General features: G+C 36.3%; 1 protein-coding gene across 2 annotated transcripts; it reads left to right on the top strand.

Annotated features, from left to right (window-relative positions):
- The first annotated feature begins 1,886 nt into the window (after positions 1-1,886).
- Positions 1,887-26,157, top strand: LOC114468919 (ethanolamine-phosphate cytidylyltransferase-like). Of its 2 annotated transcripts, XM_028456092.1 has the most exons (13): positions 1,888-2,212; positions 12,324-12,412; positions 13,855-14,016; positions 16,828-16,894; positions 18,008-18,092; positions 18,390-18,431; positions 19,871-20,003; positions 22,786-22,868; positions 22,984-23,061; positions 23,151-23,216; positions 23,967-24,032; positions 24,113-24,201; positions 25,097-26,157. In XM_028456092.1, exons 1-13 carry the CDS (start codon positions 2,082-2,084, stop codon positions 25,236-25,238), a joined length of 1,233 nt encoding a protein of 410 aa, XP_028311893.1. In that variant the 5' UTR covers positions 1,888-2,081; the 3' UTR covers positions 25,239-26,157. The 2 variants fall into 2 exon arrangements, with proteins under 2 accessions (XP_028311894.1, XP_028311893.1); XM_028456093.1 differs by lacking the exon at positions 18,390-18,431 and having other exon boundaries at positions 1,887-2,212.
- The last annotated feature ends 466 nt before the right edge of the window (positions 26,158-26,623 follow it).

Raw genomic sequence — 26,623 nt, 5'->3', positions numbered from 1 at the left:
GTTTTCCGCGTGCGTGTTCATGTTCAAAAGTAGAGAATGATCAACATGATCTCACAGGGTATTGTGAAACTTTCACCGTAATTAATTCATTTTCCTCATTTCTGATTAGAAACGAAAACAACATATTATTCAGGGCGAGGCTGAGGTTAAGGGTTGGAGATTGGGAAACAGCTTCTGATTAAAATATATCTGTTTGAAATTTGTTCCAAGCAGCACGAAAACTTAAAGTTGAAATGGTGTTGGGTGCGCACAAAACATCCGATAGATTAATTTATGCGACAGCCCATTAATGATAATCACAGCACTTTTGTTTTCTTCAATCTTTTTTTATATTGTGGTGCTTCATATCAATTAGAAAATAAAAGTCAAGTGTAAGATTGCATTTCATTTTCATTTTTTATTTTACATGTCTTAAAGGATGGAAATAGATGATAATGTCAGGGTTGGGTGTGAGGATCAGGATTTGTGTTATTATCTATCTATATCTATAAAGCAAACTCTGTCTGTGTGTGTCTGTTCCTCAAATATCTCAGCGGATCAGGATCAGACAGACCTGAGAGTTTCAACATGGCTGCTGCTTGGTTCAAGAGTGTGCAATGTCGGATTTGTTTGTACTGCAATGAGACCGTTAATAAATTATTTCATAAATGCAGCTTTGCAGAACAGCTCAATGTTAAGAAATTTGTTTCACAGGTTCTCTCGAATAAAGACGTTTCTTTGCTGGTGATGATGATGTCATAGGTTCTCTCAGAGTCCCAAGCCCATGTAAAGGAGGAGGATTGGACGTTAGCTATAGCAATTCCACCCCACATAACAATACAGGACAAAATTGATTTATGTAATGTGGGTCTAAAGCATCAAAGTCATAAAGTAAATAGTTAACAAACAGTAAGGTCTTTTACATGCTTTCTGTGAAGTGTCTTGCGATAATGTGTTATGAAATGGCACTATGCAAATGAACCCGCGCTTGTTTAGCGCAGACTTTTGAAAATGGCCGATTGGATCCGTACGTCTCCACGGAGACACTGTTCCAAAACGAAATAGGTTTTCAGAAGTATGTTGGTCAGTTTGTTTGTGTGTGTGTGTGTGTGTCTGTGTACACGATCGTACGCTGATGACATCATCAGTGTTCTAAAACAGTGTTTAAACAGGAGTTCTGCAGTGTGGATGTGAAAATGAATATATATCTATATATTTTCTTTTGGTTGCCAGAACATCGCACATCAAAATTTTATCAGCTGTTCCTTGACACATTTTCAGCATTTCCTGAAAATTTCATCAAAATCCGTTCACAACTTTTCAAGTTATCGTTGTACACAAACAGACAAACACATTAATAACACGTAATAAAGATCGATAGTTATTTTGAGACGTAATGGCCTCTTTTAATGGCAAAAAAATAAAAAAAAATAAAAACAAGAATCAACAGAAGAAAGTTAATTTGTAGTTCTCTCTCCCAGCAAGCCGCAGATGTATGCTAGCCTATATTACAGTGCTAAATATATACAGTACTTACGGGCACTGCATCAGTAATATAAATAATAGTGTGTTACACTTTCTTTCTTTTTTGGCATAAATCTTTCTTGATAATTCCAGCAAGTTCATCTGAAATAATATTATTTAAAAAAAGAAGACAAAATGAACTTGCTGTAAGGTTTTGATTATTCAGACACCTTTTTTTTTTTTTTTTCAGGAAATTAGATCTCCTGACATGTTTTGACTGCCAACTGCCAGTCTTCCTCAGAGGCATCTAGTGATTGTTTTGATGTATCCCTATAAGGAAAGCGTCACAGCATCTAATGTGTCCTTACTAGATCTTTCGGGGGCGTGGCCAACCGGAGAGTTCTCTCAGTCACTAGAAGCAGTCACTAGACGTTATTACGCTCCGTACGTCGTTACGTCGTAGAGGAGGCGTTGGCGCATCGCACCACTGCTCGTACGTCATCGCTGCTAACCACACGCGCACACGCACACCGGCTGTCACACTGGGCAGTTCAACGACCTGGTCCGGGGAGCTCCTCTGGACTGTAGCAGGGATCATTCACCCCCCACCACCCACCCACCCACCCATCGGATCAGGGATGATCAAAAACGGACACCATCACCTTAAAGTCACCGCAGACTCCGGTAAAGACGCAGGGACGAGCCCCGGAGCTGCTGCATGCAGTCCCGAGAAGAAGGGGCGGAGGATCCGGGTGTGGTGCGATGGCTGGTGAGTGAATGAATGGATGGATGATCACTGCAGATGCTGCAGCGGTCCTCAGAGCTTAAACCGGGCGTCGTGCTTACACCTCAGGCCCTGCTGCAGCGTTGTTGCCATGATGCATCCTATTCCTCCTCCATATGTCAGCAAGCCTCACTACTTTAAATCACACCCTGATGGACGTGTCCCTCTCTATAGTTACATACACCCCTAAACCTGTCATCCACCCTCTCACAATATGATTTAATCATTACATAGAAATGAAGGTGACACTTTATTTGAAGTTTTACACATAAATGCCGACATTACGCTGTCATTATTATGACATGACACCAGATAACAAATAGAGGCTGGACCGTGTCTGTGCCACACAACCGTTAACATTCGTCCCAGTAACGGCTCAGGTTTGCGGGTCTGCTGCTGATTCGGCCACAAGGTGTCCCAGTTCCGTTTAAAAGCTGGGTTCTTACTGTGTCTGATGCGGTTTGGATCTGCAGACGACGTCAAAAACGTAGCCCACGTTTGTTTTTAATCAGACACAGTGTATTTAGGTGAGGATTGTTGCCAACTGTTTGGTTGTCATTGCAGCCTTCCACCATGTCAGCTGTGAGAGAACCGAGGTGACATCCACAACTATTAGCAATAAGGCAAGACATCCTGACCTAATACATATACTGTCTGATGAAAAGAAAAGAAAAAAAGATATAAGTCATAATGAAGTAAAGACACCAACAGAATAAAAAAAAAAAAATCTGCACTACACACACAAAAAAAATAAATAATAATAATAGTAATCCAAAAGTGTAACAATGGTGTTTTATTGAAAATAAATAAACAAAAAAAATATCACAAGCCATTTATAAAATCTATTTCAGTCAGGACATGTAACAGTATGTGTTTTAAAAATAAAAAAAGCAACATAAAATGTATTAAAATTTTTAAACACTGTCCAACAGTTAAAAAAAAAAAGAATAAAAATAAATTCAAGCACCACGTAAACTCTTAGCTAATTTCAGCTAATTTAATTATCTTAAATTAGCTAAATTAAAGTAAACAAAACCAAATATAAGTATTTTACTTCAATTAAAAAAATTAAAAAAAACTACCAATAAAGATTTTTTAAAAAATGTTTTAAGAACTACATCTACATTCAAAAGCGATCACACATAAGAAGATTATTTCCTTCTCTGCGTTGCTTCCTTCATCCTCCACGATCATAAACCAGATTGAACATCTGATGATATGCTGGAAAATTTCAGCATCTGTTGCTTCAGCAGAGGTAGGACATTTTCCAACATTTCATAAGATTTGAATTTGAAATTTACAAACAACGCTCAATTGTCTAACTGATCAGCCATAAGGGTGCAGGTTGAAGCAAAAGCTCTCTAAATAATATCACCAATTAAAAAAAAAATCCATTAGGAAACTAATATTAATATTTTTACAAAACACATTCAATATATATTCTACACAAAGTTTTATACATACACATCAAACATATACACATGCTGTGCATTCATTAATTCATACATGCATACACATGCATGTACATAATATTAATTTTTTACTATTTAATATTTACTACACAAATTTCATCAATTACATTTTAAATACAAAATATAGTGTAGCAATATTTCAATTCACAGTATACTATATCCCAATATATACCTTTTATTATGTGTATTGAGGAAGTATTAATATATATTATACCGTTATATACATATTATATACTATTGCTGTACTAAGTGAAATTGTTGCTCTTCTTTCTTATTCTTACTAATGATGATTTAAAAATGAAAAAAATAAATAAATAAATACTGTTGCTAGAATATTTCTAAAAATTTATAAAAATAAAAAAAAAAAATTATTTAATGTACCAATTTGTACCAATATAGTTTTATTAGGGTCCGATGGCCATACTGGCCGTAGGAACCTATTGTTCTTGCTTTTCTTGAGTATTTTCGGTTTTGCTCCTTAGAATGCCCAAAGTCTCACCAAAATTTGCACACACCTCAGGCCTGCTGAACAATTAGATATTTTGACGCAAATTTAAAAAAAAATCGTTAAAAAATGCACGCACAACACGCATTATAGATGCCAAAAATACGATGGAGCCGCACAATCGATTGGTTTGCCCGATTAACGGTTTGGTTGTGGCTCCGCCGCAAAGTTGCAATGCTAATTGCTGAAGCATGCCACAATTTAAAAAAAACCCATAACTCTGACACAAATTTTACACAAATGACATTTACCCTACCCTATTTATGACTGCCTTGAAACATTTCCCATCATGCCTTGCGTTTTTGACTGGCGCCATTTACAGTCGTGTTCACTGTTAGCAACTATGGCATGCCATAATAGGAAAATGCATATAACTTTAATATACAAAGTTCAAACCGCCTGATATTTGATACACATGATGGTTGTCCAGCCCTAAACAAGAATTCATGTTAAAATTACCCATCATGCCCTGCGTTCTCAGAGGGTGCCGCTTATAGTGGCGTCCAACACTAACAGTTCTAGCAGAAAGCCGATCAGTTGTGTTGACTTCAAAATAGTGTTGGATGAATCTTATAGAATGGGAGCAGGTCGCTGATGAAGAAAAAAACATTCTGTGATCAGTGGGAGGGGCCTATAATGTCACTGGAAAATCCTTCGCCATCACATTCTAAATGCTGTATCTTGGCTATTTTTCAATGGATTCTCATCAAATTTACATGTGTTCTTGACCCCAAGATGAGCAAAAAGTTACATTATGACCCCGCCCAAAACCCAACAGGAAGTCGGCCACAAATGAATTTCTGTGAATGCAACCATGTCGGAAATGAACTGAATAAATAAATAAATAAATACTTTGCGTTCTCAGATGGTGCACGCCATAATCGAAAACCGCAATAACTCTCATATACAAAGTTCAAACAGTCTCTTATTTGATTCACATGGGTTACCAACCCCGGCCACTCCTTGGGACCGTACGACGCCGCTCGCAGCTTTATTTGTATTTGCTTCTTATTAAGATTAAAAAAACTAACGTTTTAATGGGGAAAAAAACAAACAAACTTAAAGCTATAGTAGTAATACAAATGAGATTGAATCTAGTTAGTTTAGCACAGGTTAAAAAGAGTGGATCAGATGTCATACTTAGTAAGGTGGATGTATAACTACTAAAGCAGCTGTAGAAGTAAATAGGAAGGACATTGTGGTTAAAAAAGACAAGCAGAAACTTGCAAGCACTCACGACTTGCATTATGTCCTCTAAGCTAACTGGCTGCTCCCTTATTATAAGCCCTATAATAAGCTCTAAGTACAAAATAAGGAAGGAATTAAAGTGTCAGTTTGACTAAGTTTTCAAAATAGAGCCCCTTGTCTGAATGATGAAATAAAGATTAATCATAGGAGTGAGAGATAATCTTTGCTGTTGTCACATATGTAAAGCTACACACATGAAATTCTTTATTTGCATTTAACCCATCCCTGGGGATGCTTAAGGGATAAGGGTTAAGGGACTTGCTCAACATCCCACAGTGATGGCTCTTAACCACTAGGCCACCACTGCCCATTATCAGGGCTCGAATAATATGCTTTTGTCCCGAGTCAATTTTATTACGATTTAATTCATATTGCAATTGTGATTTATTGTGATTAATTACCTTATTTTCCTTTTCCAAACAAAAAAAAAAAAACTAAAAGTTGAATCCTACCTTTCTAGAAACAATGTATGAGTCATAGTTCCAAAAGGCAATGCCCATCACAAGTCAGTCAGTCAGACATTTATTTCAACTGCACATAAACATGCACTACATGCAGTGTTAACCTATGAGGACATATACACGTGTGGTGGTTAATAAATTAATGAATAAATAAAAACAAAATAAATTCTGCAGAGCAGTATCAAATTTTGATATTGGGACAAAAAAATTGCAACATATTTGTGGATCAATATTTTTTCGTTTACTTCATTTAAGCCAATATAGTGTTTTATGTTTAGTTTGGGAAATGTTAAATCTGTAGCTTGGCAGTAAAAATCAACAACATTGTAGAGTAAATATTTATGTGTCACTCAATTCAAAATAGCCAGCAATAACTTTTGTGTGGCTTATACTTTAGAAAAGTGGACACATTTTTTCGCATTACTTTTCTTTTCTATTCTGTTTTTTTTTTTTTTTTTTTTTTCATTCTAAACAATTATTAATGCTTTTATTTTTGTTATTCAGGTTTGTTTTTTGTCTAAATATAAACACACACGACTGAGTCACCACAACATGTTAGTGGTTGAGACCTGCAGATTCTGCCGTACTGTAAATATGATGAATCCCTTCATCAGCAGAGTTTACAACAGACCCAGCCTCGGCTGCTGTTTCTAATCGGATAGTTGGAATTTTTGTGTATCAACACTGGGATAATGGATGCTTTTGCTTGCAGAATTCCAGTCATTTACGTCTATAGTTTGATGGAATATTTCGGATGCCGGAATATTAACCGGTGGGGTGAGCATGCAAAGAGAGCTAACGTCAACAGAGCCACTGCTGTGGGGTCAATTACATTTTTCAGTTACAATTACGTTTTCAATTACCCATGTTTGATTACAATTAAATTATGATTACAGTGACCTGCATTTTTTCCAATTAGAATTATTTTCTATCCTCAGATAGTCAATTACATTCTCAATTACTAAAGTTCAATTTAAATTACATTTACTATGACTGAAATAAATAAGCTAATAAAAGTTAACCTTCCTCTTGTGTTATCTATTGGTCAACTTGTTAGGCTTCCTAATCATTGAAAATATAGGTTTTAATATATTTGGTGTGGGTGTCTGAGCCCTTTTTGTGTCAGTATACCCCTCGATTTCAATTTTTGAAATTGGTAAAATGTGGAAAGGCTTGATATGAAGCATATTTTAATAGATGTTAACTACATATGTGTAGAACTGTACATAGAACTGAAACACGGTACCCCAGTTTTGCGTTAAATTATAATTGAGAATTTTTATAGAATTTTCATGGCAATTACAATTACAAAGTGAATTATCTAAACTGAAATACAATTTAATTATGATTACGACTGCAACAGATTTTTAGGCTGGGCTACCGGACTCAAAACGCCACTCACTTTGTTCTTCTTGTTGTTCTTGTTGTGTACACTAGTTCAAATTTGGTAGGTATAATCTATGGATGTGTACGCATTAATGCTCAATTTTGGGGTTTTTTCGGCAATTTCCATTAAACTCGTTTTCCCATTTATTTTTGTGTCAAATATTGAGACAGTTGGTGGTACCGAATCATTGACACATGAATGGGGCCCATTACTCCGTATGTGCCACGGAGACGCCAGGGGCCCCTGTATTCTTGGGAACATGGTATGTGCTAATTGGCGCAGAAACGTTGCGCTGGCCGGGCCATAATTAATCCGAACTTGTTTAAATTGCAATTACAATAATAACTAGAATATTCACATTTTCTGAAGAAAATACAAGTGAGGATGCAGCTGCTGGCCCATGGTACTGTATTATCTTAGCATTTGCATTAGCTAGCATTAAAATTAGCTAGCATTAGAATTCACGAGCATTAGCATTTCTATTAGCTAGCATTAGCCTTAATTTAGCCTGTGCACCAACAAAGCATTAGCACCAACAAAGCCTTCACACCAACAAAGCATGAGCATTCACCTAGCAAGAGCATTAGCCTAGCATTAGAATTCACCTATCAATAGCATTAGCCTAGCATTCGTGTTTGCCTAGCAATACCATTAGTCTAGCATTAGCATTTACCTATGAATAGCATTAGTCTAGCAATTGCATTAACCTAGCATTAGCTAAGAATTAACCTAGCAATAGCTGATTATTAGCAATAAGGTTGAAATGGGTTGAAAAGTTTGAAAAAAGTTGAAATAGGTTGAAAAAAGTTGAAATAGGTTGAAAAAAGTTGAAATAGGTTGAAGGTAGTATCTGAACATGTTAAAGGTTGAATGGTCAAAATGGGTTGAAGAATGTCTGGGGATGAAGGGCTTAAAAGTAGAAAAATTTAAAAGTTACAAATTATAAAAGTACAAACGTACATCTTGGGAAGTTTAATTGACCTCCACCCTGGCTGTCACGTTCTTGCTGACGTCCTGCTGTGTCAGCAGTATTGGAACATTCCATGAAATAAGGCCAGGCACTGAAACCTTTGGATTTCTCTCCTGATTACTTTTCTCATTTGTCACCACGAGAGGAAATAAAAAGGGCCAAAGATCAGTTATATGAGAAGCATCATCACATAGCAGTTTAAAGTCCTCTCCTTGGTATCTGCTGAGTCAGTGTGTGTGCAAACAAGATCTTTAAATCCTCAATGATGCAAGACAATATCTGTTTACTTCTTAAAAGTCTTGTGTCTGCATGTTTAACCTATGCTCACTTTATCACTTTGTATACTTATGTCCAAATGTTGTTTTGCCCCTGAGAGGCTTAGGTGTTTTTTTGGCATCTGCTACCAAGCAACAGCAATTAATATTTTATTTAGTTCACTAGATATACTCCTGATCTATGCCATGCCAAGGAGATACAGCAGGAAAGTGGTCACATTGCAGGCATCAAGCTGTTTCGGCACGTAGAACTCAGCCCACTGCTCTTATGTAACTTTGAGACTTTTTTTTCTAAAGCTATTCTTTTCATGCCTTTCCAAACGCTCCTCCTTTCTTAGTACATTCCTCTTGGTCTGTAGCATCTCCCAAGACCTTCGGACACGTGGATCTAATTACAACTGAACACATATTCTTCTCAATGAGCCACTCATCCACATCTTCATTGTGTGTATCTGGGGGCATTGAGTTGCCTTATATCACGGTGCGTGCGGGCCCCGGGTAGCCCGCATGGACCATGGGAGGTGAACCTCAGGCCTGTTTTAACTACAGCACTAGTCACTAGTTAACTCCATCTAAAAAAAATAAGATTTACCAGGCTTCAAACTCACAAAAATAAATTCAGTTGACAGATCTAGTCAGAGCTTTAGTAGAGTTAAATACTGCTGCATTTGATACATTTTTGTATTAAATTAACTATCCTTAGATGTTTACTTTCACTGAAACATTGAGTCAAATGTGTTCAACTATCGCAGATAGGATTTCATTAAAGATGCGGCAGATTTGGTATTTAGATTTTGATGTTTGTTTCAAAAAAACAGTTTTATAAAATCTTACATAATTATTAAATTGTAAGAACATGTTTCGGCTATTAAAACAGGAACATGGTGATTCCTTATGAAATGTTTTAGAAGTGGTCTTTTGAAAATGAAACAATGGCATAAATTAAAAAGAAATAGTGTTGCATGTTGAAACTTAAGTAGGCCTATTTCCTAACTTTTTTAGTAGATGCAAAATCTTTCTTCGTTATCTTTCCCTTTAATTAAAGTGAAACTGGGAAATTGTAGTAGTAATTCTGTGTATCAAACTGATAGCTCACGGTTTCGGAACGGTTGGTGACCCCTGCCTTATATTATAAATTTATTTTTGGTCAAACTTTATTTAAACTCCAAAGTTCAGTCCAGACTCAGTGTGTGTGTGGTGTGTATTGTGACACCACATCTAAGATGCCGTTACTGTTTTTCATTAGCATAGCCTGAGGCTGGAAACAGCAACTGGCTCAGTTACCATTAGCTGTGAAACAGAAAGTGCAACTTTTCCATTGTTTTTTTTTTAAATGCAACATAGTGCCAAACATGAACATGATGTCGATTATTTGTTTATATGTTTTAATTAAACATTAGTTTGTGTGTTATTATTGCTAACATTGCTTTGCAGCAGCTAATGCTAATAACATTAGCAGGTAACACTTTACTTGAATATACATAAAGCTGACATTACACTGTCATAATCTGTCATTAACATGAACTAGTACAGTGCCCATCGGAAGTATGTATTCATATACTGTCGTCGGGCTTAACTAGAGTTGCCCATTATGACCAAATGAGTATGTGTTTGAAGGTTGGATGTACAAAGAGGTGTACATACTCTGTACTCTGTAGTGTTATAAAGGGGTATATGTGCAGGTGCAAACTAAAATAGCGTGTGCAATTTCCCTGGTTTAATTCTATGACACACGCGCATGATAAATTAATAAAGTTTGACCTCCATTAAAGCCTGTAAAACTGTGATAACGGTTCGAGTCACGCCATTACAATACCTTTTGGGCAGAGCTGCAGTGCGTGTGTGCACACCCTCGCTCTCCTTTAACCATGCGAGGCGCCGCGCTACTAATCTACCGGCAGCAATACATTCAATAAAACAATAATTTACGTCAGGTTTGCTTCAGGGCTCGGGCCTACATTTTAAGTTAATGGGTCAGGCTCGGGTTGGGTCGGGCTGGATTTTTTTGGGCCCGATCTAACCTCTGGTGTGTGTGTGTGTGTGTGTGTGTGTGTGTGTGTGTGTGTGTGTGTGTGTGTGTGTGTGTGTGTGTGTGTGTGTGTGTGTGTGTGTGTGTGTGTGTGTGTGTGTGTGTGTGTGTGTGTGTGTGTGTGTGTGTGTGTGTGTCTCACTACCAGCCTACCTTTCCTCTGTGGGCTCACTCTCACACACACGCATGCACATCAGCCGCGCGCATGCACGCACTCAGTGACTCACATCAAGTTGAAATGCATGTGTCTCAGGCCCAACGTGTGAGACTTGAGAGCTGTGCTTGTATATCAGTGTGAGTGCAGCTGCTCAGACCCCCTTTCCCCCTCTACGGTCTAACCCTCCATCCAGTGTCATGTACTGAGTTTACCTCCGTACTAACCTTAACCTAACCCTAACCTAATCCAATGAACAAATAAAACAGGTCTCCGTTAACTTTGAAAACAAAAATAAACAAAAATTGTTATTTATTTTTTTTAGCAACAATGTGTTTTCCGGTAGTGAGCATGTGCATGCATGGACATAGATGCACATATACAATCTCAGTACGATGCGCACTCAGTACATGACACCGGTGTAACCCGCGTTGATTCTGCGGTGATTTCAAAATAAAATGAAAATAAATGTTTCTCAACACCAAATAAGTGCAAAATAATGGATGTAAAAACACGTGCTATGCGCACGCTGGTATTCGCTCCACAAAAAATATTAAAACCTATATTTTCATTGATTAAGAAGCCTAATAAGGAAACCAATAAATAGGAAAGAAATAAGATGATAGATATTTGTTTTTAGTGTATTTTACAGCAGATTTAGGACATGTTATCATGAGAGATGCTAAGAGAAAGCTAACACAAGAGGAAGGTTAACTTTTATTAGGTTATTTATTTCAGACTCAGTAATTGTGAATGTGATTAACTGTAATTGAACTTTAGTCATTGAGAATGTACTAGTAATTGACTTTCTGAAGATAAAAAAATAATTGCAATTTAATTGTATTTGGAAAAAATGCTGGTCACTGTGATCGTAATTGAACATGGGTAATTGAAAACATATTTTTAACTGAAAAATGTAATTGACAAAGGATTAGGGGTTAGGGTAACAAACACTTAATGACAGCCTTTATGACACCTTATTCCTGCTGACGACAGATGATAATGACAGCGTAATGTCAGCCTTTATGTATAAAACTTTAAGTAAAGTGTTACCCATTAGTTGAGATCAAGCAGTTTGACTTCCTCTGCTATAGAGCACATCTTTCTCCTATGGAAAGACATAGTAGAGCTGAAATATAAAAAAGAAAGAAAAGTGACTGATATTTGCTGTTGGCATCAATGATAATAATGGCAAAGACTAATGCCCATCTGGTCTCTGTTACTATGATAGATTACTGTGTTACATCCTCAGTCTGCAATCTGTGCTAATCTAATTATCTACAGATGGCATCTTCATCCTGGAGGAGAGACGATAGAGGGAAAAAAAAAAAAACATTGACCATCGTAATTCTTTGATCTGATATTTAGCAGGTCATGTGGAATAATGTAATGATGGGATTTGAAAAAAAAGAAAGAAAACACTATAAAGAGTTGTATCCCATGGTGACAGAGAGATAAACAGAGGTTGCCTCCTCCAATAAGGTGTAATAATAAAAAAAGCATCACAGCTAGAATGAAAAAAACAACAACCCAGAAACAAATGCTTGATGTGAATTATTAATCCAACTATAATCAATGTTTTTTTTACTTCACAGCTATGACATGGTGCATTATGGACACTCCAACCAGCTGCGACAAGCCAAGGCCAGGGGAGATTACCTCATTGTTGGAGTGCACACTGACAGTAAGACTCTGGACTTTGAAGTCACTATTTTATTTCCAGAAATGAAAACAACTAATGTAATTATTGGTGATCACATGGAGGTGATTTTGGAGCCGCCTATTGTAAGGCAACTAAAGGGAAATCAATTTACTATAATCCTTAGATTTCAAAAACATCTTTAACATATTATTGCATATTAATCGATTATATATGAACTCATTCACTGTGTGATAATTCACTGGCCATCGCCTTTTTTTCTTCAGCCTAAAATGACAGTTATTGTTTGTACAATATTTCACTTTCTAGCATCACCACCTGCTGGAAATTTCATGTTTTTCACAAAATGCCAACTGTTTTTCTGCCACCATATTGTACTAATCTGTATCAGCTCAAGTGCAATGTTCAAACTGATTTTTTTTTTTTCACTATATAAATCTGACAAAGTGAATTATTTTTTTTTTTTAATTTGGGGCACAACTTATTGTTAGGTGTGTCTTGAAGGAAAAGCAGGTGAGAAGAACTACTGTCCTGAATTATGTATCCATAGTTTCACTTTAACTTTAATATCCAACAAAGTATTTTTTTTTAAGTAGATTTTTTGGGCAAATAGCAAAACAAATAACAACAGATAATACACTTTAAACAATATTAATGTAAGTCACACACGTTACTACGGTTTTAATGTGTTTATTCAGGTCAAATGAAGGCGATGCAACCATGCTTCTTCTCCATTTGCAGTGACAGGGACGTACATCTTTCTAATTCTTTCAAAAATGGATAAATGCAATGGTATTTTTAGTGCCAAGGTCCTGATTAGTCATAGTAACAAACAATGTTTTTGAGGTACTTTCGAGGTCTTTCATTTGGTTGAAATATGGTTTGAAAATCTCACTTCCTTGCTTTTATTAACATTTTTGATCATCCACTGTAAAATCTGTTTTGATAGCAGGGTTGTGAGCAACTTTGTTATGATTCAAAAACACTGACGAATAAAATACTTTATCAACTGCAATAAAAAACCCTTTCAACAAAGAAAATATCCTGCATTTTTAAAATGACACTTTAACACTCTTAAAGCTACTTGTGTTGCATATATAACTGTTCCACCTCACCTTATATTTTCTATATTTTACACAACCTCACTTTCATTTACTCACTGTGGATGATTTACAAACTGCAAAAAAAGTTGTATCACCAGCAGCTTTGTTGTGCCTACAAACTAGAGTTCGTAATGACTGCAGTAGGATGACTCAGCACGTTTGTGGTGACTTTACAACATTATGACTGTGGTAACTAAGGTTCTCTTTATTTGTAGATATCAGCAACATGTCTATATATGGCAATGATGAAGTGTCCCACTGACACGAAAATGAACTCCATCTTTTCCTGTTTCCTGCATATAGAGATCTAGGTTTTCCATCCTTGTCACTAGTATCACATGTTGCCCATGTTTTGTCTTGAAGGCGAGATTGCAAAGCACAAAGGTCCCCCAGTCTTCACTCAGGAAGAAAGATATAAGATGGTGCGGGCCATAAAATGGGTGGATGAGGTCGTGGAAGGTGCTCCCTACGTCACCACCCTGGAAACTCTAAACAAGTACAACTGTGACTTCTGCGTGCATGGAGGTATTGGAACACACTTCTTCATGTCCACAATCATCTTTATAGTCAAATGTTTGTTTGAGCCTGGATTTAATTGTACTAATTCCCAACCTGAGCTACATTACATTTTGGGGAAAGTATATCATTCGAATTTTAGGTAATTCTTCCTTAGTCATTTTATCATCCCCTATTATCCTCAAATATTACATTACACATTTTACCCTTGTGGTTAATCTGACCCCATGGACATTTGCCTTCAGAAAATGATGTTCAGAAATTGTTGACCGTGTTTTTGTGTCAAGCACTTTGTTTATTTGTTGATAGGAATGTAACGATTCACTCAACTCCCGATACGATTCGATTCACGATACTGGGTTCACAATACGATTCTCTCACGATTTATTTTACAAAATGGGACTGTAGACAAATGATGACTGAAAAATATTCTTTTATTTTTTTGGGGAAAAATACTGTACTATTTTCCTTTTATTTTTATTGTCAAAAGAATCCCTTGATAAACTATTCAAAACAATGCAATTCAACTAAAAATAAACCTTGAATGAAATAAATAAAGGAATAATACAAATGAAGAAGAAGCCTATTAATTTAAATTCTGGTTCTATAGTAAACAATGCAAAACTGCATAATAGTTCTTTTTCTTTTTAAAAGTGCAACTGAAAATGTATTTTGTTAACAATTGGACTTTTAAAAAAAATTGCACTGTATTTAAGTCAGATATTTGTTTGGACCAGCAGAGGGTGCTGGTAACCCAGTGATCAGTTGGCATGCAGATATTCTTGCAGCGAAGAAAAGATGCTATGTGCTAGCAGACAGAGCTAATAGAAAAACTTGACTATTTCAGATATTCACATAATATTACAGATATTCTTTCGGTGCTAAAGGGGTAAGGAATCATTTATGAACATGTTTAAGAGTAGTAGGCGGCCAGAAAGAAAGTAGTAGCAGATTCCGCCCGCCGCCCACACTTCTGGACAAGAGAAGGATAAATATGTAGTGCCCTCTGCTGTTTAAAAAAAGTACTGCGATTCAATTTTCACAGTATCGATGTCAACCGTGATACCTATGAATCGAATAAAATATGAATTTTAACTGCCTTACGATTAATCGTTACATCCCTATTTGTTGACTATATAAATAACCTCTTGATAATGAAACCATGACCTGTTCTCTAGCGCCACCATCAGGCCAAACTTTTAAACTATAATTAATTTATCTTGAATAGTTTTAATCCAAATCTTCTCAAATTCACTGACAACATTAATGATCATGAACCTTATTGGTTGCGGTGATAAGATAAGACAAGATAAAATAAGATAAGATAAGATATCCATTATTTGTCCCCACAAGGCGGACGAATAAAGAGTTTCAGCAGTAGATAATAGGAATACACTATATATATACATGGGCCTTTACACGGTACAGATAGAAAAAAGGAAAAACATGTTGCAAGAAATTTAATTGCACAATAAAGCAATAAAACAGAATATATACATATACAAATATCCCAAAATTATCCCCCCCCCATATTTATTAACTTTCACCATGAAACCCTCTGTCTCAGACACGTTCTCCTCTACTTCAATGAAAGAGCTGACAGACGGAAGTTTTACACAACTAAAACAGCTTGGGGTAAAATTGACCCTAGTGGAACGCCAATGTGTGTAATATGTACATACTGCAAATGGCTGATAAACTGAACTGAACTGATGTGTTCAGCACATTGAAAAAAAAGCAGCATGATGTACCTATCAAATTAGGAAACGTCATGAAATATGAAGCAAAAAATAAAGTCAACTATTATTTTTTGAATGATAAACATTAAATGGGGTCAAACTGACCCCATGGATAATAGTTGGGTTACAGCTGCTGGAGGTGATAATCTTTTGTCAGATAAAAGACATAAGCTGTTTCAAAATTGCATACTAATGTACTACTCATGCTAAGTCTGACATCAAAATGAGTATGTAGTGCGTTCACATTTGATAGTATGGAAAGATTGTGTACACGAGAAATAACCGGATATATACAATATCGGGATATTTTTGAAGTATTCACGGTGGGCACACTAGTCAGCCTCAATTGCCCCATGATGCATTGCAAGCGGAACATAAAATCATCCTGGGACCGGCTTCAAGCTAAAAGTCAAACATCCCCGTTTAAAAATAAAAGCATCTATTCTTGTCTTCCATTAGTTGTTTAACAATTTACTCAATAGGGCTCTTGTTCTGAAGTTAACTGGAAGTTCTGTCAGTTGCACAATGGCGGGTGTGTTTCCACAAGTTTTATGGATCAAATGAGCACATGTTAATATTCTTCGTGGTCACTTTCTTGCTGAAAATGCTTTCAGAACTTTGAAAGGTGGCAAATCAACGGTGATATTTAGCCTCAGTGTGCTTCAGGTTTTTTCGAAATGAATCTTAGCAAACTTGGAAGTATACTTCCTAATCGTCCTAACCATACTTATAGTATATAGTAAACAGTATATATACTCATTGAGTTTGTAGTGCATAGTACAGAGTTTGCCATTTCAAACACAGCCATAGTGTGGACCTCGTACATCAATAAATCGAAGAAAATTTGCCAGTAAAAAGAGAGAAATTGCCGCTTTAAAGTTTGTTTTCGATAAAAAATATAATCTCCAGCAGCTTCATTACTTTAGTCAGAATGGTCACTGTAAATTAAGGAACGTATACACACAATCACAGCAGAAACAAATATAAAAGGCATAATAATGATCTGATAAGATGAGGTGATACAATGGTGCAACACTTAAAGACGCAGTATGACGCAGTATCATGTGTGCACTCCTTTCAGATGACATCACACTAACAGTGGATGGGAAGGATACCTATGAAGAGGTGAAGAAGTCAGGACGCTACAGGTGAGCTTTCCTTCTGATCACACACAGGCTCAGATTAACAATCAGGGGCCAGTTGTTCAAAAGTAATCTGATCGGATTTTGGTTATTGGATGGGATCAAATCTTAAAAAAAACGGTTGTTCGAAAGGGAAATAAGGATTATGAAAACGGATTAGATCACAGATTCCAATCCTAGTTTTAATCTGGATCAAACCTTCAGTTTGCATTTCAGTAGGATTTGGATAACTTTGATCTAAAAAAAACAGGATTATCTTGATCCCAACAGGGGGGAGGATTTCAAGGTGGATTTCAAGAAGAAAATGTAGTCAAACTTTAAAATTGGTCAAATAATACATTTGTATCATTTAGTGTATATACTTTGATTTATATTTTGCCCTTGACTTGTTTAACCAATACAGTGATAAAGTAAATAACGTAGATATAGGCTACCAAATAAGCCTTTTAGTATTGACAACAAAGAAAAATGATCTTGTGAAAACAATGAAACAATCCTCCCAAACAGATTTCAATAACAAACAAAAACATATTGAAGATTTCTGTCATCACTGTATATTAATTTCAAAGAAACAATCATCAGAGATGAAACTGTCAAAAACAGTTGTACAGCACAGCTTGAAAATGCTGGTTTGTCCTCCTCAGATAAGGAAGAACCCTGAACATTATTTATTTTGTAACTATTGGACATTTAGCCTTGTTTAAGACATTTTCAAAATATCCACAATGTATTTGTTATTGTATATTTTTTGTGGCTCCGATGAGGGGTCATAAAAGAAATTATGAATGAAAGTGGATGTTTGTTATTTTTGTGTTTTGTCTCAAAATAGAAAACCTTTACAGTGACCCCATGTTGGCTCTTCTACCTCTTGTTCTTTACATACAGTAGCTGTAGCCCACATTATTATATGTTGTTCCGTTTAGAGCACTTGCAATCTGGATTTGGTAATCTCGAAAACTGTGTATCTGGATCAGGTTGATCCAATCCAATGTTGTTTTGAGAAACCGGCATAAAAGTGAGAAGGATTACCTGATCCTGGCTAGCAAAAAAAAGGGTTTTCCAAATCCGGATAATTTGGATCCAGATGACGTGTCATTCAGTCATGTGCTGCTGTTACAGGGAGTGTAAGAGAACTCAGGGAGTTTCAACCACAGACCTGGTTGGTCGGATGCTGCTGTTGACCAAAGCACACCACAGCAACATTGTGAGTAAAGGTCTTTCAGTATCTATCTATCTGTCTGTCTATATCTATCTGCTCTATCAATCAGTGTTCAAAGCCTAAAGGATTCTGATTCTTCTTCTTCTTTTTCTTCTTCTTCTTCTTCTTCTTCTTCTTCTTCTTCTTCTTCTTCTTCTTCTTCTTCTTCTTCTTCTTCTTCTTCTTCTTCTTCTTCTTCTTCTTCTTCTTCTTCTTCTTCTTCCTCTCCTCCTCCTCCTCCTCCTCCTCCTCCTCCTCCTCCTCCTTCTTCTTCTTCTTCTTCTTCTTCTTTGTTCCTCTCAGGACAGTTCAGACTATCAGCAGCACACAGACAACTTTGGAACGGTAAGTATAGCGACTATGTAGCAGCAGATCATAAGCAGTTGTAACATTTAGGACAAAGTGCTAAAGCAGGGGCGTCAAACTCTTTTTAGTTCAGGGGTCCAACATGGAGCAGTTTGATCTCAAGTGGGCCACAGATTTTTGTCAGGAAAATTAGAAATGTTGAAGTTATTGTGCCCCAGTTTGCACTTCTACATATACATAAAATACTAAATTTGTTAGAGGCCGACAATATCCAAGCAATAAGTGATTAATATCAGTTCCAACAGGAAATTCACTTTAAATTTCCTAGATTTTGTGACCAATTTCTATTTAATTAAGGGAAATATTATGTAATAATCTGAGGGAAAGTGAAGGATTTTGTAAGAATTTTGGGTTTTTCAACAGTGTAACATAAATAATCACTGCAATCATGCGATATAAGCACCGGGAAAACTGAGAGCCCCTGCAATTATTGTTGTTTAATTTACACATCTTCAGTTTAACTGTCTCCTGCGGGCCGAATTATATGACCTGCCTCTCCACTATGTCAAAAAACAATACAAAATACCAGTGGCAGCCAAAACTGTAGATCTGAGGCACTATTAAGGTGTAAAATTCTTTATTCAATACAGGGATGTCATATGTCATATTGTTACAATTTGTAAAAAAATATTCAGTAAAAATAATTGGTATTCCTAATTTGTGGAATGGTAGTTGCACTGTTTTCATATACGTAACAGATATTAAAAATGAAAACAAACCAAAGCCTAGACCTGAACAGCAGATTACAGAAAAAAATGATTTTCCCCACAGATGTAGAAATGTTGGTCAATATGAATTTCTAATGTTATTCATTTGCAGATGCCTGTGACTTATTGTTATGTTCCTTCTTAGATTTACTGTGATCTGTAAAATTGTAATGCAGGCATGCACTTGAAAAATGTTGATCCCTCGTGGTCTTTGAATACCAAAAACGATGGATGAATTTACTCTGCAATCAAATCTTTGTTTATTTAAAGAAAAGAAAGAAAATCTTAATAAGGAAACACATTGGTGTGTATTATTGTGATCAGTCTTATTAAAAATGTAGCTTTAATGAAGCAAAAGTATATTAATAGAAAACCTCAAAACTCAATATTCAATAGCAGCAGCTCTAAAACAAATGTTAAAAAAAAAGGTTGGAATTATCATTATTTAAAAGGTTATTGTCCCATATTTTTTGTAGTTTGACCTACTTAAGATTGTATTGAAGTTTAGAGTTTAGGTTTGACACCTCTGAACTAGGATACGAGTGTGAAATATGCAATAAGTAAATATATTTGCTTTATTATTTGGTAACAATACTTGATTTTAGCTCCACAATGACAAGCATAAATATTCATGCATGCATTTCCCATTGCTACTCCATCCATTTGTGCTCATTGTTACTGCTGTTTTGATTTTGGGGTCCACGTGTTCAGAAGAGCCACAGTCCATGGACAGGAGTGTCTCAGTTCCTGCAGACATCGCAGAAGATTATCCAGTTTGCCTCAGGGCAGGAGCCTCAGCCTGGAGACACCATCATCTATGTGGCAGGAGGCTTCGACCTCTTCCGTATCCTTTCAGCACTTTACATGTTTGGGGAACGTGTTTCATCTGCTGGAACACAATAGTCCCTCCTATCCACTGTTCCTTCACCCCAGGAAGTGTTTAAGTGGTGGCCATGATAAAGAGCGTCGGAGTTCTCTTTAAGCTCAGGAAAAGAGGCTCAATACTTCTTTTTTTTACCTCCTTGAGCCTAGTGATGCATCCTTTAACAAAGGATAATGCTGACCCACAATTCCTTGCGGCGACAACATTTAAAGGGACACGCACACCCGAGCGCTAACAAGTAACAAAGATCATGTAAGTTACCAATGCAATAATATGCCTTGAACAACTTTAAATAAATACTCTAAAACCCATATCTTATTATATGTAAGGCATATTATCAGATTATAACTGACATAAAACAGACACTCTGTGGTTCAAGAATACGAAATCAGAGACATTTTTAGGCACATTATGTTTTATTCAACATAATTCATATTAGTGAGTGGAAGATGAGTGTGAGCAACCATTCTCAATGTGACGTTCTTTAGTTTCACTTTTGTTCCTCGTGCAAACAGTGTGATTTTTTTTAGATTATATCAGCAGAAAGTGTTATAAATATGCTTTTAGTCCATTTTTGGAAATTTGTAGTTTTTTCACCACGGCAGACTTCACTAACCTTCGCGGTCGTCAGATTATTACGTCACCTATTGGAAGTGCGTCTGATTGTCAAAACAAACGTGATGGCTGTTTTCTATCTCTTCTCCTAACACCTTTCCTTAACCCCGTGACGTTCTCCACAGGGTTATGGAAAAGTGGATAGGAAAGGAGATAGGAGGGACTATTTGGACACAGCCTAAGACTAAGAAATCCAGAAAAATAGATGGATGAATAAAGATTTTTTTTTAAATCCTTATTGAAAAAAAAGGAAAAATGATTCCTTTAGAAATCTAGCCCGCCCATTTTCATATCAAGAATTTATGGCGACCCTAAAGACTTCTTTTTTCATGTTTATCATACTGTTTTACAAATACAGATTTGCCAGTATTAGTAACAAGTTGTGCCAGCTCAGATATTTTTATGCTGCATTTTGTTATTATTAATATTATCTACATTTATATTTCACAAAGTCAAAGTATAGAATACAGTTCTTTAAGATTGTGTGTTGTTTATATTTGTAAACGAATAATCATTTTTAAAAAATGCAATAATAATTTTTTAATCAGTAATTTAAATCGATTACTAGACATTTCAGGCGACCCCACATGGGGTCTCGACCTCAAGGTTTAAAAACACTCTGCTAAAGTCTGCAAACAACAACAAAATAATATGTTTCCTCCAGAGAACCAAAGAAAAATGTACTTCTTTGTGATGTCCCACTAAAATAACAACTCATAATTTAGAGTTTAAAAAAAGACATTTTTTCCTCCAATATATGACAATCCCATTGTAGTGGATAGGAGAACAATTCCACTGAAAATAATAGTAACATTAAAACCAAAATATGCTGCTAGATCTGGTAACTTCAATACTGTTTCGAGATTGAAATCATTTCAATGTAGTGTGAGGAAAAACAATAACAAGGAATGGTGTAATGAACACTGGGTTATCTCTATCAATCCCCAATCTATAAATCTTGATCGAGATTAAATCTATCAATGCATCAACAGTTCCTTTGAAACCACACTGTGACGTCAGCTCCAGGAAGCCAATCCCTGCTGATAAACTCACAAAGATCTTATATAACAGAAGAGCTCTCACTCTCACATTAACATGAAAAAAAACAGAAACAAACCAGATTAGGAGAACTAAAACTTCATCACTCAATGTTACAACAACGATGTGACTATTTCAGGAACAACGTCCGTCCAACAGTCTTTGAGGACTTCTTAATTAACAAAGATACAAATATTTTGGCCTCACATGTGCACATTAAAGCAGAACTAAGTAACTTTTTCACCTTAAGAAATTCTTCTCATAGTCCTCATGAGGGTAATACAAGTATTTTTGTGGTGATTGGTCGTCCCCCCCCCTGCAGTCTCTGGCCAGAAAACCACACTTGCAACTTTCCTGCCTCCGACCCAGTGGCAAGACTTGCTGCTTTACGGCAGCCCAATACAAACTAATGCTAGATTATGACCACACGGTTGTCTACAAATTTACTTTTTTCAAACTTATATCATGGCGGAGCCAGCAAAAAAAAAAAGGCAGAGAAGACCTTTGTCTGAGGAACGGAGCAACTCCATGCAGTGACAGCCCATCACACAGCAATGTACCGCCGTCGTCGTGTCTGTGATTGCGCAACCCAGCGTTCCATCAGGCAGCACACACACAAATATCCATCCATCTATCGTCTATCTCTCCATCTATCCATTTTCAGAGCTGCTTTGTCAGCACACAAACAAACACATCGCACACATCTCCACACTCCCTTCGGTATTACTCCCACATCATTAATTTATTTTACTTGTCTCTCTTCCTCATACTGTTCACATGGTCACATGGCACTATATGTGTGAAGGCACCCTTAGTGTCACTGTTGTATTAGGATTTTTCAGTGATCGGTTGCTACCGTCTTGGGAGAGCAAAGGTGCGCATGTAGCTGTGGGGTGGGGCAGGCAGCGGGGGGTGCGGAGTTTTTACAACAGTGACATAACCAAAGGGACCTTTAGGGGGAGTGCTAAGCGCAAGTTACTTTGTTCTGCTTTAACAATTAACACTGAATAGATAAGGCACGAAACAGCAGTGTTTAACAGGTGATACAAATGATTACAAAGAAACGTATCCTTGACTGGACCCTGCTCAGATATTGGACATGTGGACTTCCTGGAAGCGGTGCATAAGCTTTCTGAAAAACCATATATTATAGTTGGGCTGCACTTTGATCAGGTGAGACTTTTTATACTCCATCTATCCATACAATCTTATCATTTCTTTATTGCTTATAGACGTGCATTGGCACCATGAGGTCAGTATTGGAACTTTTTCTGTTCACATATTGCAGGAGGTGAATCGATATAAAGGCAAGAACTACCCCATCATGAATGTCCACGAGAGAACCCTCAGCGTGCTGGCTTGTCGGGTAGCTTCTCCCTTCTAGCGTTCCTTAATCACTGCACATAATATTGTGAAATATATCATTTTCATCCATCAATCATTTATTTTCTCCAGTATGTGTCAGAGGTGGTGATTGGAGCACCTTTTGCAGTCACTAAAGATTTGCTGGATCACTTTAAGGTATTTGTTATGTTGTTTTCATACATTTGAAATGGCATACACTGTACTATGCATTACAAACTCAATGAGTATATACTGTCTACTATATACTAAACGTATGGTTAGGATGATGGATGATTAGTATGGTGCGTTCCCACTGAAGTATACTTCCAAGTTTCCCAAGATGCATTTTGAACCTGCAACGACAAAAAGCTGAAGTACACTGAAGCTAAATATCTCAGTTGAAAGTTCTGAAAGCATTTTAAGTGAGAAAGTGACCAAATAGAATATCAACATGTTGTCATTTTGATCCAGAAAACTCACGGAAAACACATTTCATGCTGACATTTTGGAGTTTTTCTGACCTGCCATTGCGCTGCTGACAGAACTTTTGGTTAACTTCAAAACAAGAGCCAACAATTTACATAAGCCTTAAAAACTAATGTAAGGCAAGGAGAGATGCTTTTATTTTGAAAAGGGGATGTTTGACTTTTAGCTTGAAGATGGTCCCAGGAAGATTTTACGCTGCGCTCGCAATGCATCATGGGGCCGTTGAGCATGACTTGTGTGCATACTTGAAAAATGTCCCCATATAGCATACATGTGGGCATTTCTCACACACTCAATCTTTCCATACGATCTAATGTGAACGCACTACAGTACATACTCATTTTGACGTCACACTTAGTATGAGTAGTACATACGTTAGTATGTGATTTTGAACACAGCCATCATCATATCTTGATTTACATAATGACTTTGTATTCACAGGTGGATCTTGTTTGCCACGGAAAGACAGAAATCTATCCAGACAAAGATGGATCTGATCCTTATGTCGTAAGGCCACAAATAGTTTGATTGGGCTGCACTTCCAAAGATAATGTTTTTGTTAATTCTATTTCATTCTTTAAATGCAGGAGCCCAGGAGAAAAGGAATTCTCCGCACAGTCGACAGTGGGAACAGCCTTACTACTGATGCAATAGTGCAAAGAATAATCAAAAACAGGTAAGGGAAGAAAAGTCTTGAAAAATCCATAACGTACGCCTTAGCATCTGAAAAATCAGTGTTTCCCAAACTATGGTTCCAAAACTAAAAGTGATCACGGAAACTTTTTTAGATCAGGTGTTCTCAACTGGTCACTCCGGGACCCACATTTTGCCACGGTCATTAAGTCGTGACCCACTTTTTTTTTTTAAATTCAACCAACCAAATTTGGTTTTTCAAAAGTAGCTGTTGAAAACACACATATATAATCTTTTTTAAAAACATAAATCTATATGTTGTCCTGTGCAACATGCATTCACAGCATGCCGGTGTCACATACTGTGTTTACCTCCGTACTGAGATTATAACCCTAACCCTAACATAATCCAATAGACAAATAAAACACATGTCCGTTCACTTTGAAAACAAAATTAAACAAAAATAAATGATATTTTTTTTAGCAAAATTAGTTTTCCGGTAGTACGCATGTGCGCGCATGCTCATATTCAATCTCAGTATGATGTGCACTCAGTACATGTCACCGGTCAAAAGAAAAGTTTATTTCAAAATAAAAGACAAGTCAAACATGAGAGATATTAAGTATTTATTTATTTTTGACCAGCTGCCCGCGACCCACTTTTGGGTCCCAACCCACCAGTTGAGAATCACTGTCAGCTCATAAGTGAGTAAAGTTAAATCTTATTTTTAAAATAAACTACATACCATTATTTATTTTGGATACGCTCTTCAAACCTACAACAGTTTAATGCACTTGCTTTGCATATGATATTTATATTATTGGTCTGGGACTTTAAAAAAGTTTGGGAATCGCTGATGAAAATCCTTCTGACGGTGTAACAGGCTTTTTGGTGTGTAAAATCAGCCATGTTTACCCTTTATTCTTTACCTAATTCAGATTGCTTTTTGAAGCGAGGAATCAGAAGAAAGAGGCTAAAGAGATCGCAGTGATCCAAGCTATGAAGCGACAGGAAGAGGAGAAGACGAAAGAAAAAGCTGAAGCAGTGCGGAGGACTGTTCACAATGACAAGCTCAAATAACAAAAACCTAATGGATGAGCCCAGTTTTCAACTATTACACCTGGTTTTAATACCACTGGACTTCACAACAGCCTGTGTGTAAGCTGTTGGTACTAAGTGTTAAGTCATCAGGCAGAACTAAAGTTTCTGATGATATATTTATTGTATATGCAATATTAAAAATGAAAAACAAAATGTAAAATGTTCTTTTTTTTTTTTTTTTAAGATATCACTATGTTTTGAAATGACTATTTTATGTACCTCCTCAAGCACTTTTCTGCCTTCAAAATCTAATATAGTTCTTCATGTTTAATGACTATTGAGGCGTGAAGGTTGCAATGCCGATCAAGCCTTTTAGCTATAACAAATAAACGATTTCATTTATGTTTTGTGAGGTTGTTGCTGATTTTTGCCTAACCGCGGGCTCCGCCTGTGAACTTATATATTTGTATATACAAACTGAACTGATTGCAGGTTCTCCAGAGAATGCCAGACCAAATTACTTTTTGTTGTTGTGATCCCATGTTCTCATCACAACATTTCTGTTTTATATATAGAGTTTTATGCACACCTGGTGTTTTGAGTGTAAAGAAAACTGTTTTGACCTTTTTCGCTTTCATTGCATTAATAGGGAACACTGACACGTGTGCGTAAGATCATTTCACTTCAAACCTGATGAATGTTTTCAGTGTGCTAATGATGATAGAAATAAAAAATATATTTTTTTGTAGATCTATATTTTACTCACCCTTCGTTCATCAACAACTGTATAAAATGTTTCATATGGTTGCTGAACTTTGTTATGTATGTATGTCAAGTCTAGAATGTATGCAATCTAGGCTATCAGCTATATATGTTATTGACAAATACCTGTAGTAGTAGCTGATTGGATTACATTATAAAACTGCTAATAATATTAAGATTTTATTCTGAGAAACTATTTGTCTTTTTGTCTTTTATTTGTACAGAGATTGTGGAAGTTGGGGCCCCGCCTTCAAAACTTTTCCAGTCAGTGTGTTTTTTTGGTCATTGGATTTTCCTTTCAGAAAAGGGATATAAAATATATATTTAATAAAATAATGGTTATTTGATTTTCATTTTAAAATAAAACAAATTTAGATTGAAATTGGAGACATCTTTATAACGTGAAGAAGCAATAGAAAAAAGAAAAAAAAAACGTTAAAAACTGGTTAATTTTCATTTCTGTTTCTAATTACATTGAAATGTTAGAAGACAGGAAGTTGTTGGGATGGGAAGATGTTTTCTAAATAAAGCGCTTTTGAGGACAGCGCTTTGAAATGTATTCTTAATTTGGAAATTTGAAAATGAAAACCAATTAACCACACTTTTTTTTAATATCCTTTTCTAAATAGAAAATCCAATGACCAAAACATACACTGACCTTT

The sequence above is a fragment of the Gouania willdenowi genome, chromosome 8, assembly GCF_900634775.1.
Source record: "Gouania willdenowi chromosome 8, fGouWil2.1, whole genome shotgun sequence".
Lineage (NCBI taxonomy): Eukaryota > Metazoa > Chordata > Actinopteri > Blenniiformes > Gobiesocidae > Gouania > Gouania willdenowi.
Note: the sequence above shows the minus strand (reverse complement) of the source record. Positions and strands in the feature narration are given on the sequence as shown.

What these genes read in the sequence shown, in the direction of transcription:
- LOC114468919 (XM_028456092.1), top strand. Translation starts at nt 2,082, where the DNA reads ATGATCAAAAACGGACACCATCACCTTAAAGTCACCGCAGACTCCGGT. An exon ending in TGACTTCTGCGTGCATGGAG is followed by an intron (nt 14,017 to 16,827) that starts GTATTGGAACAC and finishes CACTCCTTTCAG; the next exon opens with ATGACATCACACTAACAGTG. An exon ending in AAGCACACCACAGCAACATT is followed by an intron (nt 18,093 to 18,389) that starts GTGAGTAAAGGT and finishes TGTTCCTCTCAG; the next exon opens with GACAGTTCAGACTATCAGCA.